Raw genomic sequence first — 15,269 nt, forward strand, 5'->3', positions numbered from 1 at the left:
ATAGCATACCGTATCACTAAACATGTAAGCGGAAAATCTAAAGTTGCTAGTAGTATACACATGCCAAATAAAACAATTATCTCATGAGATGAACTTCAAACTCTAATGGGGTCCACTTTACTGTAAAACCAATACCAATTCCCTCTCGCATTACGGTGACGTATTACCCACCACCGTCCCCTTGGATCTTAATGGGGCAAACATCTGCACTACCACTGTACAATAACAAATGATAGCAGCGTTAAAACAGTGCTGCAACTGCTTCCGTTTACAATGTCACCAAATGTGTCATCTCTGGTGGGGAGGAATGATGGCTGTTGAGCTCAGTCATCTATTCTGCTCGGTTGAATTTGTTCTGCAAACTCATCAACAACAACCTCCACCTAGAAACCCATCCACCTTTTATAGGTGTAGTTTAGTGGTGTGTAAAGACATTTTAAAAAGGTCCATGTTGTGTTTGAATAATGTGTGTGGATGTGTAAGTAAGTATATTACTTTTGCATGTCTAGACTGTGAAAAAAATGTGGTGATTCACAATGCTAATTAATAATACCCAACTAAGTACTTAGGCTCGGTATGTCTGCATTGTTATCCAATTAGGCATAATTGCGCTGTGAAGTGCTATGAGGTAAACGCAGAGAAAATGATACTATTAGTTCACTGCTAAAGGCAATATGGGCACTTATTAGTCCATTGTTAAAGGCAAAATGGAGGTCTGCATTGTCATTGTCATGACAGTGTGTTTCAAATTAAAGTCAATTAAAGGTGTCCTGAGAGGACCTGCTGGGTCCAGTGAAACACAAGGGGAGCCGACTTGTTGCAGCTTCAGCTGACAAATGGGCTGAGCACTAAAGATACCTGCCATCTGGAGGGGCATTGAGCTGAGAAATGCACCACAGTGGAGGAGGAGGCGGAGCAGCCATTTTATCTCTGGACCAGCAATACCTTGCAGGGTCTCATCCAGGTCTAAGGGGGGTGGGAGAAGGGAGACACTGTGGTGGTGGTGGAGGCCATTTTGGATTTAGATCAGCACATACTGTTAGTAAATTAATAGACAGGAGTGTGTTTTTATTGTGGAGGAACCATTTGGGGGTCAGACTCCACAGCACCGTGCTGGTCGGATCATGACCAAGTGGGCCTATGCACTGCGGTGTTGGAGACTGTGGAGGCCATTTTGGCTCAAGATCACCATCACCTTCCAGGATCAATTTATGAGGAGGAGTGAAACTGCTGACATAAGGAAGTCATTTTGTCATCCAGTGTGTTCCATTGCAGGGTCTGCACCGCATTATATAATACAACCACAGTTGGATACTAAACTTTTACTACCTGGCTACAGGTCCGGGAACACACAAACAGGGCAGATGTTGTTGCTTCTGCTAACACAACACAAGCTCTTTAATCAGAAAAATGGTTTACTGCTCTCTCTGTATTACAGTACATCTATTTAAGTCTTGTCGATGTCAGAAACGGGAGGTTTTAGAATGAAGAATCAGTATTGAGCAGCAGAAAGGTGTCAGCCGCGGATTACAATGACAAGAGATGATCCTGTAAGTGAAAGCGCTCTGGGATTTATAAATTCACTGACTCCTATCAGACAAGGATTGATTTAAACCAGCTTATCTGAAGGAGACTCCTCCAACGACAAGAGCTGAAAACCATCCACAAACAGGCAATATCCCACATATTACTATTATTACCACAGAATAGAAGTTTTATGCATTTTTAAACAGTCAATTTAATTCAAATGAAGACAGAAAAACCCATTTTTTAAATGTATTTTCTCGCTCTGCATACGTTATTGAGACAGATGTCCCTCGTTGCATTTGGGCTAACGTTTAGTGGCGATACAATTCTGTGTAGAAAGTAACTGATTACATACATTTGCATCATTAGGGTGGATTAAGTCAAGCAGTGTTTGCTTAAAGAAGGACTGGAGGACTGTGTGGCACGCTCAACAAGGCTGATTCCTACCATTTCCTGATTTGTTTTTGGTAGCTGCCCCCCTGGGAGAATGGAATGGAGAAAAATGATCCATTCAGCTAAATGCCAACAGCCATCATTCGTTACATATATTTGTGGCCTGAGTGTTTTGAAAAGCAAAAACATTGGCAAGCAACAAATGTTGGAGAAACCTGATCCACAAGGTTAATGAGGTAGAAAGTGTCAAGAGAACGACCACACATGTTATTTGGATGATATAACAGCTTAGCGATTAGCAACATTTTACCTCTTCCTGAGCCTTCTCAGTTTACAAAACTTAGTTCTGCCACAAAAGTTATGTGCCCATTTTCCTCAACAGAGGAAATGATTTTCTCATTTCCCAGCCTGCCTCTCTCTCCAGACTGATTATACCTCCAAATCCTAAAACCCTGATAGACTGACGATGGATTTGTCCAGATGTGGGCCACACCTCTTCAGTATGCTCTCTGTGAAACCAGGAGAAGCCAACAAACTATCCTTCAGAAATGTTCACATGCCCTTGAAGTGTATGGTTTGCTCTGGGCTGAACTCAACTCCGGTTCATGGCTTTATCTGAATAACAGAGAGAGGATGATAGGGGGGATAGGGGTCCATCTATCACTCAGGATGAGAGACAAAAGGTACAATGTACGTTTCAGGCTGTTCCCTCTTTCATTAGTTAGCCCCCATGACTTTAATTTGCTCCCCATCCAAAATGCACACTGTTGTTTCTTAAAATCACTATTCTTTTATACTTCCAGGTCACCTTGCTCTCTAAGTTAGTGTACCGTACAATTGAACAACATGTCGTATCCTATTGGGTTTCAGAGGATATTCCCTTCCAGCAATGACCTGCATTACACAAACTGGTACACTACAAAGTAGGCTGTATCATTTGTAATGTTGCAAATGGACATGGCAGTTACGTCATTCCAGATTTAGATACGAACCTATCGTTTAGTAATCTGCCGTACAAAATACTATATAGCAACATCACCCTTTCAATATGGCATATTCCATGTACTCTTATATTTAGTATTGTATTGAGCATGGAAACAAACATTGTGTATGACAACATCAAAGTTACTTCGAGCAACAAATACTGTTTCGTTTTTTCTGACATCAACGCACAATAGAACAGCAGATGATGTACTTTGATTTATTTTTACTGTGATGCTGGATGTTCCTCTCCTCTGTTACTTCAACTAAACAAAAGCAATAACAAATGTGCTGGGTGGAACAGTGGCACTGTTTCACCTTATGGGGAGTTCAGATTTACAATAATCTTGGGACTATATATTTATATATACAGTATACTGTAGACGTTCTGGTTTATATCTCCGTGGTGGCACGATGAACATATTAAAACCCCAACATGCACGTTATGAATGCACATGCAGTTGTTAACGTGACAACCGTCTTGCCATGGACCTCCAATGGGATTTCCTAACACATAGGGAATTAACTAACAGCATTATAACACAACCCAAAATGGGCCCTGTCATATTCAGTCACTCATTACCATTAGTCAACTGGTAGAGTAATTCAACTTACCACATTATGCCAAAGACAACAAAATGGCACAAGGACGTAATTAATGATAATTCTTTCATAAAAAGCTTACGGAATCAATATTGTGCCACTACTCCTCAGGACATATGGTCGATTTTCTCTGAGAGAGGATAGGTGGAGACCGCATAATGATGAGACACTTAGTTTCACTACTGTACCCGATTTATAGGCTCCTGGGCAAGTTACGATAATTAGGGAATATGTGGGGAAGTAGACGGGGGGTACGACTAGAGCTGGGGGTAGGTGGAAGGGAAATTACATCAAGGTTTTTTCTGGTGAACGCAGCACTTTTGAACTATAGATCTTTGATCCTCCCTCCGCACTATTTGTGCAATGGCATTTCGTGCAATGACGACTCCATATAATTTCACACTCCAATTAGTACAATACTAATGTTGTCCTAAAGAGCCAATCTCCGGGCCACATTAAACAAATAAGTTCTAAGCCTCAAGGGCATCAAAGGTTTCCCATCCAAAATAAAATTGGCACTGAATGCATGTCTAAGTGGAATATATGTGGGAAAGGAATTGCAGCGGAGAGCGAATGAAAATGCAAATGAAAAAGTATTTTCCTGGCATTTGATTGTGTTTGGTTATTAATCTCATGGGAAAGGTAGATAATTACTCCCAGGTGTGTAGCATAACACTACAGGCTAGATATACTGGAATTGACCCTCTGGAAAAGTAATATCAATAATGTAGAGTATACCTTTGCGGGTACAATTTGGCTTGCTGTCCAAATCTACGGCATGAGGCAGAATCGCCCATATTTGGTATCTTATTGGAAGTTTTAGCACAGACCAACTCTGCGCTACTGCGACAGAGTATAGTAGTCTGTATCGACAAAGTATAGTCCAACTCCAGTATAGACCAACTCCAGTGTAGTCCAACTCCAGTATAGACCAACTCCAGTATAGACCATCTCCAGTATAGTCCAACTCCACTATAGACCAACTCCAGTAAAGTCCAACTACAGTATAGTCCAACTCCAGTATAGACCAACTCCAGTATAGACCAACTCCAGTATTGTCCAACTCCACTATAGACCAACCCCAGTATAGACCAACTCCAGTATAGACCAACTCCAGTATAGACCAACTCCAGTATAGTTCAACTCCAGTATAGTCCAACTCCAGTATAGACCAACTCCAGTATAGTTCAACTCCAGTATAGTCCAACTCCAGTATAGTCCAACTCCAGTATAGACCAACTCCAGTATAGTCCAACTCCAGTGTAGTCCAACTCCAGTCCACATCAACATTCCACTGAAAGAGGAAGCTGCTTTGATAATTCCCTATTTCTAACAGATGATGAGGAAACCAATACTGTTGGCTGGCAGCTTCAAATGACCATAAACACTAATGGTTTCAAAATGACCATCCCTTTCACTATCACTCTCCCTCAGAGAGAGACTTTATTATACTGATAAACAAGACAAAAATGCAGACCGGGTCATGTTAGTGACATATGAAAGTGGAGCCGGCCACAGAACGAGACTGTTGGACTGTAGTTAGGAGGCGAGGTTCAGCAAAAGGCAGAATCCATCACGTCGACTATTACTTCTTCCCCACAGAATAATGCTGGAAGGATGGCAGCTCTGGCACTGATACCCAGCTGATCCTATTTGCAGAGGTAAATGTCAGCCTTGTCCCTGGCCAAGATACTGAGATACACACTCTGACTTCTGTCTGTGACAGAGGAGAAGAGGGGGATCAAAAGGCAGGGACAGGGTGAAACAAGAGAGGGAGTGGGAGAAGTGTAATAAAGTGTCAGATCACCGTCAGTGCAAGTTCAGGGAAGGGACGTATGCCATCCGTGTTTTCTCCCTCACTGTCACTGTAATATGGGCCAATTTGTTTCATTAAAATTAGGCGATTTTGACCCAGTGTCAAAGAGATCTCAGATAGTTGTGGGTTTGGAGGGTAAACTGAGGGAAAGAAGTGAGAATATTCTGGAGGCCCCAGGTAAACAAACTTTAATTAATCATCTTCTCTCCCACTCCCTGTCACACACACACACCCTTCTACACACACACACCGTATCCCACCCACATGAATTGACAGCAGAACACCAATAAACTGACAGCTCCCCCACATAAAGGTTATGATGATCCTGAAATATCAAAGCCTTCAGGTGAGTGGATAGGAATTCTAAATACACCCTGTAGACGTGTGGTCTTCACCAAGGGCAAGGAGGGCTACTCAGAAGACATAACCCAATACCCAATAACCCAGTATCTGTATGAAGGTAGCCTGCCTTAGCCTTGCAACTGGGGCTTGGAATGCAATACAGAAGATGCCCATTGTAAAAAGACAAAAGGATGTCATACCCACATACAGTCAGTTCCAAAATATTTGACACCTTTTGAGAAAGATGATCAAAAAGTACTATATTCAACAAATAATACAAAATAATGAGCAATGAAAAAAAAAGTAGATGATATGGTTTGCATGGCTAATGAGCTAAATGTTCATGTCATCTGACCGTAGCACAGCTTCCAATTCAGGTGCCAATTCTATTTAGCAATCTCTAGGCATTTACATTTGTTGGATAAGATGTAAATAAGGTCTTTGGCCATATACACAAGTAGTGGGTTTGGTGTCTAAAGAAAGATGCATATGAAGAGAAGAACCCCATACCTGTAAAATATGGTGGTGGATCTTTGACGTGATGGGGATATTTGTCTTCCACTGGTCCTGTGGTCCTTGTTAAGGTCAGCGCATCATGAACTTTACCCAGTATCAGTACATTGTAGCAAAAAACATGTTTGTCTCTGCCTGGAGGCTGAAACTTGGCCGCAAGTGGATCTCTAGTAAGATAGTAATCTCAAGCACACATGAAAATTCATTAATGGTTGGTTACATGGTGGTTACAATCTGTGGTGTGAATTGAAGAGGCAGTCCATTAGCTGGGGCTTTAAACTCAATATAAATTGGCCATCACATGATGAAAAACCAAAAGGATGTCACACCTCCACCATATCACCAAAGGAACACAGGTGTATGGCAAGAAAGGCCGAGCAACGACAAAAAGTTGTGTTTCTCAAACACGCAACAATCTGTTTCCTTGATGTTGGCACATGTTCTCCTTCCTCCTTTCTCTATTTAACAGCACACCTCCATCCATCTGCAATTGTGACAAGGGATACATCCTCCAAACAAACACCTCCAGATGTATCCTCAGCAGGAAGACCCCCTCCACAACACCTTCTCCAGCTTTATCCTCACCAGGAATACCCCCCTCCACAACACCTTCTCCAATTTATCCTCAGCAGGAAGATCCTCAGCAGGAAGATCCCCCCCCTCCACAATACCTTCTCCAGGTTTATCCTCATCAGGAAGACCCCCCTCCACAGCACATTCTCCAGCTTTATCCTCAGCAGGAAGACCCACCTCCGCAATACCTTCTCCGGCTTTATCCTAAGCAGGAAGACCACACTGCAAAACACTTTCTCCAGCTTTACCCTGAGCAGGAAGACCCCCCTCCACAACACCTTCTCCAGCTTTATCGTCACCAGGAATACCCCCCTCCACAAAACCTTCACCAATTTATCCTCAGCAGGAAGACCCCCCTCCACAACATCTTCTCCAGCTTTATCCTCAGCAGGAAGACCCCCCTCCACAACATCTTCTCCAGCTTGATCCTCACCAGGAAGACCCCCTCCACAACACCTTCTCCAGCTTTATCCTCAGCAGGACGACGCCCCCTCCACAACACATTCTCCAGCTTTATCCTCAGCAGGAAGACCCCCCTCCAAAACATCTTCTCCAGCTTGATCCTCAGCAGGAAGAGCCCCCCTCCACAACACCTTCTCCAGCTTTATCGTCAGCAGGAAGACACCCCCCTCCTCCTCCACAACACTTTCTCCAAGTTTATCCTCAGCAGGAAGACCCACCTCCACAACACCTTCTCCGGCTTTATCCTCAGCAGGAAGACCACACTGCAAAACACATTCTCCAGCTTTATCCTGAACAGGAAGACCTCCCTCCACAACACCTTCTCCAGCTTTATCCTGAGCAGGAAGACCCCCTTCCACAACACCTTCTCCAGCTTTATACTCACCAGGTATACCCCCCTCCAAAACACCTTATGCAGCTGTATCCTCAACAGGAAGACCCCTCCACAACACCTTCTCCAGCTTGATCCTCACCAGGAAGACCCCCTCCACAACACCTTCTCCAGCTTGATCCTCACCAGGAAGACCCCTCCACAACACCTTCTCCAGCTTTATCCTCAGCAGGACGACACCCCCTCCACAACACATTCTCCAGCTTTATCCTCAGCAGGAAGACCCCCTCCACAACATCTTCTCCAGCTTGATCCTCACCAGGAAGACCCCCTCCACAACACCTTCTCCAGCTTGATCCTCACCAGGAAGACCCCCTCCACAACACCTTCTCCAGCTTTATCCTCACCAGGAATACCCCCTCCACAACATCTTCTCCAGCTTTATCCTCACCAGGAATACCCCCCCCTTCACAACACCTTCTCCAGCTTTATCGTCAGCAGGAAGACACCCCCTCCTCCTCCACAACACTTTCTCCAAGTTTATCCTCAGCAGGAAGACCCACCTCCACAACACCTTCTCCGGCTTTATCCTCAGCAGGAAGACCACACTGCAAAACACATTCTCCAGCTTTATCCTGAGCAGGAAGACCCCTTCCACAACACCTTCTCCAGCTTTATACTCACCAGGTATACCCCCCTCCAAAACACCTTATGCAGCTGTATCCTCAACAGGAATACCCCCCTCCACAACACCTTCTCCAGCTTTATCCTGAACAGGAAGACCTCCCTCCACAACACCTTCTCCAGCTTGATCCTCACCAGGAAGACGCCCCTCCACAACACCTTCTCCAGCTTTATCCTCAGCAGGAAGACCACACTGCAAAACACTTTCTCCAGCTTTATCCTGAACAGGAAGACCTCCCTCCACAACACCTTCTCCAGCTTTATCCTGAGCAGGAAGACCCCCTTCCACAACACCTTCTCCAGCTTTATCCTGAGCAGGAAGACCCCCTTCCACAACACCTTCTCCAGCTTTATCCTGAGTAGGAAGACCCCCTTCCACAACACCTTCTCCAGCTTTATCCTGAACAGGAAGACCCCTTCCACAACACCTTCTCAGCTTTATCCAACAGGAAGACCTCCCTCCACAACACCTTCCAGCTTGATCCTCACCAGGAAGACCCCCTCCACAACACCTTCTCCAGCTTTATCCTCACCAGGAATACCCCCTCCACAACACCTTCTCCAGCTTTATCCTCACCAGGAATACCCCCTCCACAACATCTTCTCCAGCTTGATCCTCACCAGGAAGACCCCCTCCACAACACCTTCTCCAGCTTGATCCTCACCAGGAAGACCCCCTCCACAACACCTTCTCCAGCTTTATCCTCACCAGGAATACCCCCCCTTCACAACACCTTCTCCAGCTTTATCCTCAGCAGGAAGACCACACTGCAAAACACTTTCTCCAGCTTTATCCTCACCAGGAAGACCCCCTCCACAACACCTTCTCCAGCTTTATCCTCAGCAGGAAGACCCCCCTCCACAACAACTTCTCCAATTTATCCTCAGCAGGACGACGCCCCCTCCACAACACATTCTCCAGCTTTATCCTCAGCAGGAAGACCCCCTCCAAAACATATTCTCCAGCTTGATCCTCAGCAGGAAGAGCCCCCCTCCACAACACCTTCTCCAGCTTTATCGTCAGCAGGAAGACACCCCCTTCCTCCTCCACACCACTTTCTCCAAGTTTATCCTCAGCAGGAAGACCCACCTCCACAACACCTTCTCCGGCTTTATCCTCAGCAGGAAGACCACACTGCAAAACACTTTCTCCAGCTTTATCCTGAACAGGAAGACCTCCCTCCACAACACCTTCTCCAGCTTTATCCTGAGCAGGAAGACCCCCTTCCACAACACCTTCTCCAGCTTTATCCTGAGCAGGAAGACCCCCTTCCACAACACCTTCTCCAGCTTTATCCTGAGCAGGAAGACCCCCTTCCACAACACCTTCTCCAGCTTTATCCTGAACAGGAAGACCTCCCTCCACAACACCTTCTCCAGCTTGATCCTCACCAGGAAGACCCCCTCCACAACACCTTCTCCAGCTTTATCCTCACCAGGAATACCCCCTCCACAACACCTTCTCCAGCTTTATCCTCACCAGGAATACCCCCTCCACAACATCTTCTCCAGCTTGATCCTCACCAGGAAGACCCCCTCCACAACACCTTCTCCAGCTTGATCCTCACCAGGAAGACCCCCTCCACAACACCTTCTCCAGCTTTATCCTCACCAGGAATACCCCCCTTCACAACACCTTCTCCAGCTTTATCCTCAGCAGGAAGACCACACTGCAAAACACTTTCTCCAGCTTTATCCTCACCAGGAAGACCCCCTCCACAACACCTTCTCCAGCTTTATCCTCAGCAGGAAGACCCCCCTCCACAACACCTTCTCCAATTTATCCTCAGCAGGACGACGCCCCCTCCACAACACATTCTCCAGCTTTATCCTCAGCAGGAAGACCCCCTCCAAAACATATTCTCCAGCTTGATCCTCAGCAGGAAGAGCCCCCCCCCTCCACAACACCTTCTCCAGCTTTATCGTCAGCAGGAAGACACCCCCCCTTCCTCCTCCACACCACTTTCTCCAAGTTTATCCTCAGCAGGAAGACCCACCTCCACAACACCTTCTCCGGCTTTATCCTCAGCAGGAAGACCACACTGCAAAACACTTTCTCCAGCTTTATCCTGAACAGGAAGACCTCCCTCCACAACACCTTCTCCAGCTTTATCCTGAGCAGGAAGACCCCCTTCCACAACACCTTCTCCAGCTTTATCCTGAGCAGGAAGACCCCCTTCCACAACACCTTCTCCAGCTTTATCCTGAACAGGAAGACCTCCCTCCACAACACCTTCTCCAGCTTTATCCTGAGCAGGAAGACCCCTTCCACAACACCTTCTCCAGCTTGATCCTCAGCAGGAAGACCCGCCCCCATAACACCTTCTCCAGCTTTATCCTCACCAGGGAGACCCCCTCCACAACACCTTCTCCAGCTTTATCCTCACCAGGAATACCCTCCAAAACACCTTATCCAGCTGTATCAGCTGTATCCTCAACAGGAAGACCCCCTCCACAACACCTTCTCCAGCTTGATCCTCACCAGGAAGACCCCCTCCACAACACCTTCTCCAGCTTTATCCTCACCTGGAATACCCCCTCCACAACACCTTCTCCAGCTTTATCCTCAGCGGGAAGACCCCCTCCACAACACCTTCTCCAGGTTTATCCTCAGCAGGAAGACCCCCTCCACAACACTTTCTCCAGCTTTATCCTGAGCAGGAAAACCCCCTCCACAACACTTTCTCCCGCTTTATCCTGAGCAGGAAAACCCCCCTCCACAACACTTTCTCCAGCTTTATCCTGAGCAGGAAAAACCCCCTCCACAACACTTTCTCCAGCTTTATCCTGAGCAGGAAAACCCCCTCCACAACACATTCTCCAGCTTTATCCTGAGCAGGAAAACCCCCCTCCACAACACTTTCTCCAGCTTTATCCTGAGCAGGAAAACCCCCCTCCACAACACCTTCTGTAGCTTTATCCTCACCAGGAAGAACCCACTCCACAACTCCATTTAGTTATAGTTAATTTTATTATAATCTTTTGGGCTTTAAGCCATCCTTCCCCCACCTGACTAATGACACTAATCCTGCTATCTGTAACAGACAACAAACCTAATGCAGACAAGGGGCTAATCAAATCCCTTTACGCACTGTAGGGCAAGTGAGTTAGAGACCGGAGAAGTCACAAATAAACCTGAGATACACTGAGGCTTTATTCTAGTGGTGCTGTCTGGCTATACTGATTGTTTCTCCCAGTGTTAGGAATTAAAAATAACCACATAATGAGTTGGTGACGTTTGCTTCAAATGGGACTTAGGAGTTGTGTTGGGTTGCCTGCAATGTTATGTTGGTGCCGGGTGACTAGGCTGCAAATGGTGTATGCAGGTGATCCAAATTAATTTGTTGTGAGTTATTATTATTTTTTATCTTGGAACGTTGGATACTGTGAACTCGTTTGACCGTGTGAAGAAATGTGACTTGTCTCTGTTTATACATCTGAAGTGAAAAGTGTTTGGCTCACTTTTTTCAAAGGTTGAAAGGAAGTGTGAATAAATACATCTCCAACATGTCAACTATCTAAGAGCAGCATGATTTGGTTGTTGTAACGAATGCGGTAGACTGATGTTTTCATCTGACATTTTGAGTCTGAGTGGGAGACTACAGGTGGCTGACAGGAACATTATTTGGGAAAACAAAGTTATGTCAGCCACCTGAGGTTCTCCTCTTGACATACACAAAACTAAAATATTTGAACATCAGAAACCTGAATAAGGGTGTCATTAAACACAGGGAACACTTGTATTAAAATACTGGTGCTAAGGGAGCTAAGGTTGAACTTAAACAGGCTAGATATTGTTAGGCTTCATCCTTTTTTCAGAATCAATGTTTTATGTCTGTCTGTGCTAATGTCATTTTATCTACACTAGCAGCTTTTTCTGAGGTAAAATTGTCTGCTCTCATTAACACTTCCAACTACATAATGAATCCAAAACCACATGTCCCCAAGTGACCACAGTAACTGCAATGGGTACTGAATACTTGAACTCAACACTCCCACAAAGTTAACGTTTTGATGAACATATCCGTTACACAATACATTAGCGACCCAAAGCCTTGTCTCGCAGGTCCAACGAGGTGTGTGAGCTGACATGCAAAATGTTAAGAATGGAAAATAACTTAAATCGAGGGGACTTGAGTTTTTTAAAAGGTTAGTCTTCACTTCTCCCTTGAAACTTTCACCACTAGCTTCCTAACCCCCCCAACCCAATAAATCTCAGACTATAAATGCATTCAGAAAAATATAATCTTTGCTTTCTCACTTTGAATCTTACGGCAGGGAGGGTGTGACATGAATAACTGAACTGCACTAAAAAACTTGGGCCTGACGTTGTCTAGCATAACAGCTCTTGTCAAAAGATTTATAAGACAAGCAGCTCGAAAACTGAAGTCAATTAGGAGACTTGAACAGTTCAAAAGCCCCAGAGGAATAAGAAGAAAAAAAGTTCTGTATTATGTTGAGTTCTTAAGTGCTTTCCACCCTCATACTTTTTTGAGACGTGTCACAGACACTCTAATTGTATCGCCATCAGTCAGAGAGAGAGAGGGAGAGGAGCAGCTACATCAATAGTAATCATGTCTTTACACTGCCCACACATTCTGAGATAAGAGTCAAGAGAGGTCATCCAGAGTTCAAGAACTCTAAATTGAACAGCTTACTCCTGACATTGAGTAAAGAGATAGATGTTGACCTGCATTGAATACAAAAAGACTGAAGACAAATATTAAAGTGATCTGCCAAATCCTGTGACAGAGCTGTTTGAATATTTAAAAAAGTAAATGTCCACAAAGGTATGTCTTCTGAGAGTGTTTCATGTTCACAAAGCTATTTATACTGAGGGTGTTCCATGTCCACAAAGCTATTTATTCTGAGAGTGTTCCATGTCCACAAAGGTATGTCTTCTGAGAGTGTTCCATGTCCACAAAGGTCCATCCTTTTAATGCAAACAAAATATCACCAACATCTATAATGTACATTAAACAGCCCTAAAGGTTCTGTTACAATCTAGTGTAGTCCACATTCTAAAACGAAGGCCATCACAGACCAAAAGCTTACCAAATTAAAACCTTTGGATCGGTCCAGGTTTCATTGTTAGGACTGATATTTGGGTCAGTTAGCAACCCAGGTTTCAGTCTTCTCCCTCCTCCACCTCAACCAGACTCCCCTGTGTGATAGCCATCTTGGTAGCTAGGTAAGACTCATTGGCCATAATGGTAGGTCTTCTTCAAGGGGGGTTATATGGGATATGACCTGTGTGTGAATGGGGGGTACAGAGCTCTCCTCAACATGAGACCACTGTACAGGGAAGGTTACAGATGAGAACACTGGTGTATAGGACTGCATTGTCAATGTATGTGGTTTGCAGACCAATTGTGCTGACATCTTCTAATGAATATTAGAATGTTCCATAGCAGTTACAAGTAAAGTTACTGTGTAAATGTAATCATGTTATAACACAAACATCTAACTAAATTGCCACGGTAATTAAATAAGGTAACATCTAACTAAAGTATCATCAAATGGATAACAATAATCAAAATTCTAATCAAAACTTCAAGAAGGTAAATAAATCATTAAATCACAGCAGAAGAATATTCAACTAACCAATACGGCACCGTTGGAACAGGGATGGAATTAAGTTAAAACATCAACAGCTTGGAGCTTTATCCGACTGTGTAACACAGTTCAAAATCCAAAGCATACTGTATCAAACAACCAACTGTGGTGAAATAATGACATGGAGCTCACCTTCTGGTCGTGGCTGTAGGCTAGGGCCCAATCCTCCTGTGTCGGATGGAACAGAAGGCTTAGAATGTAGAAGCTGAGGCGATATTTCTGGTAGCTCGCTCCTTCATCCGAGCTGATGAGCACACTGCTCTCAAACTCAGGGTCTGTCAGCACCATTATCTGGAAGATAGAGAGAGGGGGGTGGGATGGAGAGAGAGAGAAGAGGGGTGAGGGTGAGAGAGGAAGATTGAGAGAGAGAGAGAGAGATCAAGGGATTAGCCATGCCAGCACTCTAGGTCTGGTGGTTGGCATGCAACATGCTGCTACTAGCGCTACACCTTCACTTTGTTTTAAACTTAATTTGACAAATGTGCCTCTCGCGCTCTGTTGCCATGGTTTTTTGGCCTCTTCCAGTGCACTCACAGGTCTGTTCTTTGGTGCGCTTTGGCTTCCAGTCACCTCTCTCCAGATATATTCCCTTTAATTTTTGATTGTACCTTTATTTTACTAGGCAAGTCAGTTAAGAACAAATTCTTATTTTCAATGACAGCCTAGGAACAGTGGGTTAACTGCCTGTTCAGGGGCAGAACGACAGATTTGTATCTGGTCAGCTCGGGGATTCGAACTTGCAACCTTTCGGTTACTAGTCCAACACTCTAACCACTAGGCTACCCTGCCGCCCCTTAATGAGATAGAGGTGGTTCAGAATGCCCCTGTGGACCTATAAGTCAACCATGAGGGGCCACAACACAACTACAACAATAAGTTGCTATGTTAAAGAAAAGGATAAGGTTTAAGAATATACTGTTGATCAATAGCCTGTTATGCTATGGTATTCTGTAACACACCTGTGTAGCCAGAGAGAACTCCACAACTTGCCGTTCACCAAGCATGACTACAAGTTTTGTTTTGAACAATATCTAAATCTGTGATAAGAAAGAACAAATATTTGTGCAATTAGTGGAATGCTCAATGTTACCACAGAGGGAGACATTCTATTTCCATGCTAGGAATAATACAGTCTCTACTTTAATTTTGTCATGAATTCAGTGAAAATGTATATGTTTTGTTGCATATTTGTTAGAAATGAGCCTCATGAGAAAGGAACAACAGAGCAAGATCTGTAAAACTAAAATCATAATAGGAACACAAATGTACGGTACATATTAAGTATAATTCTGTAAATAAGAGTACATGCTCATAGTATAAAACCTAAGATTCTGTGAAAGTACACACACCATTGACACAACTTATTTAAGATAAAGCTGTCACGTTGGCATGAATGATTCGGGAGACAGACGCAGGAATGTGTAATAG

At 44.5% G+C, this 15,269-nt stretch overlaps 1 protein-coding gene across 1 annotated transcript in view; it reads right to left on the bottom strand.

Annotated features, from left to right (window-relative positions):
- LOC112235254 (VPS10 domain-containing receptor SorCS3-like) overlaps positions 1-15,269 on the bottom strand; it is a 215,852-nt gene that overhangs the window by 59,940 nt on the left and 140,643 nt on the right. The window contains exon 4 of the mRNA XM_042303626.1: positions 13,974-14,132. Within this exon, the coding sequence (XP_042159560.1) occupies positions 13,974-14,132 (159 nt within the window). The remainder of the gene's footprint in view (positions 1-13,973; positions 14,133-15,269) is intronic.

This window comes from Oncorhynchus tshawytscha, linkage group LG02 (assembly GCF_018296145.1).
Source record: "Oncorhynchus tshawytscha isolate Ot180627B linkage group LG02, Otsh_v2.0, whole genome shotgun sequence".
Classification (NCBI taxonomy): domain Eukaryota; kingdom Metazoa; phylum Chordata; class Actinopteri; order Salmoniformes; family Salmonidae; genus Oncorhynchus; species Oncorhynchus tshawytscha.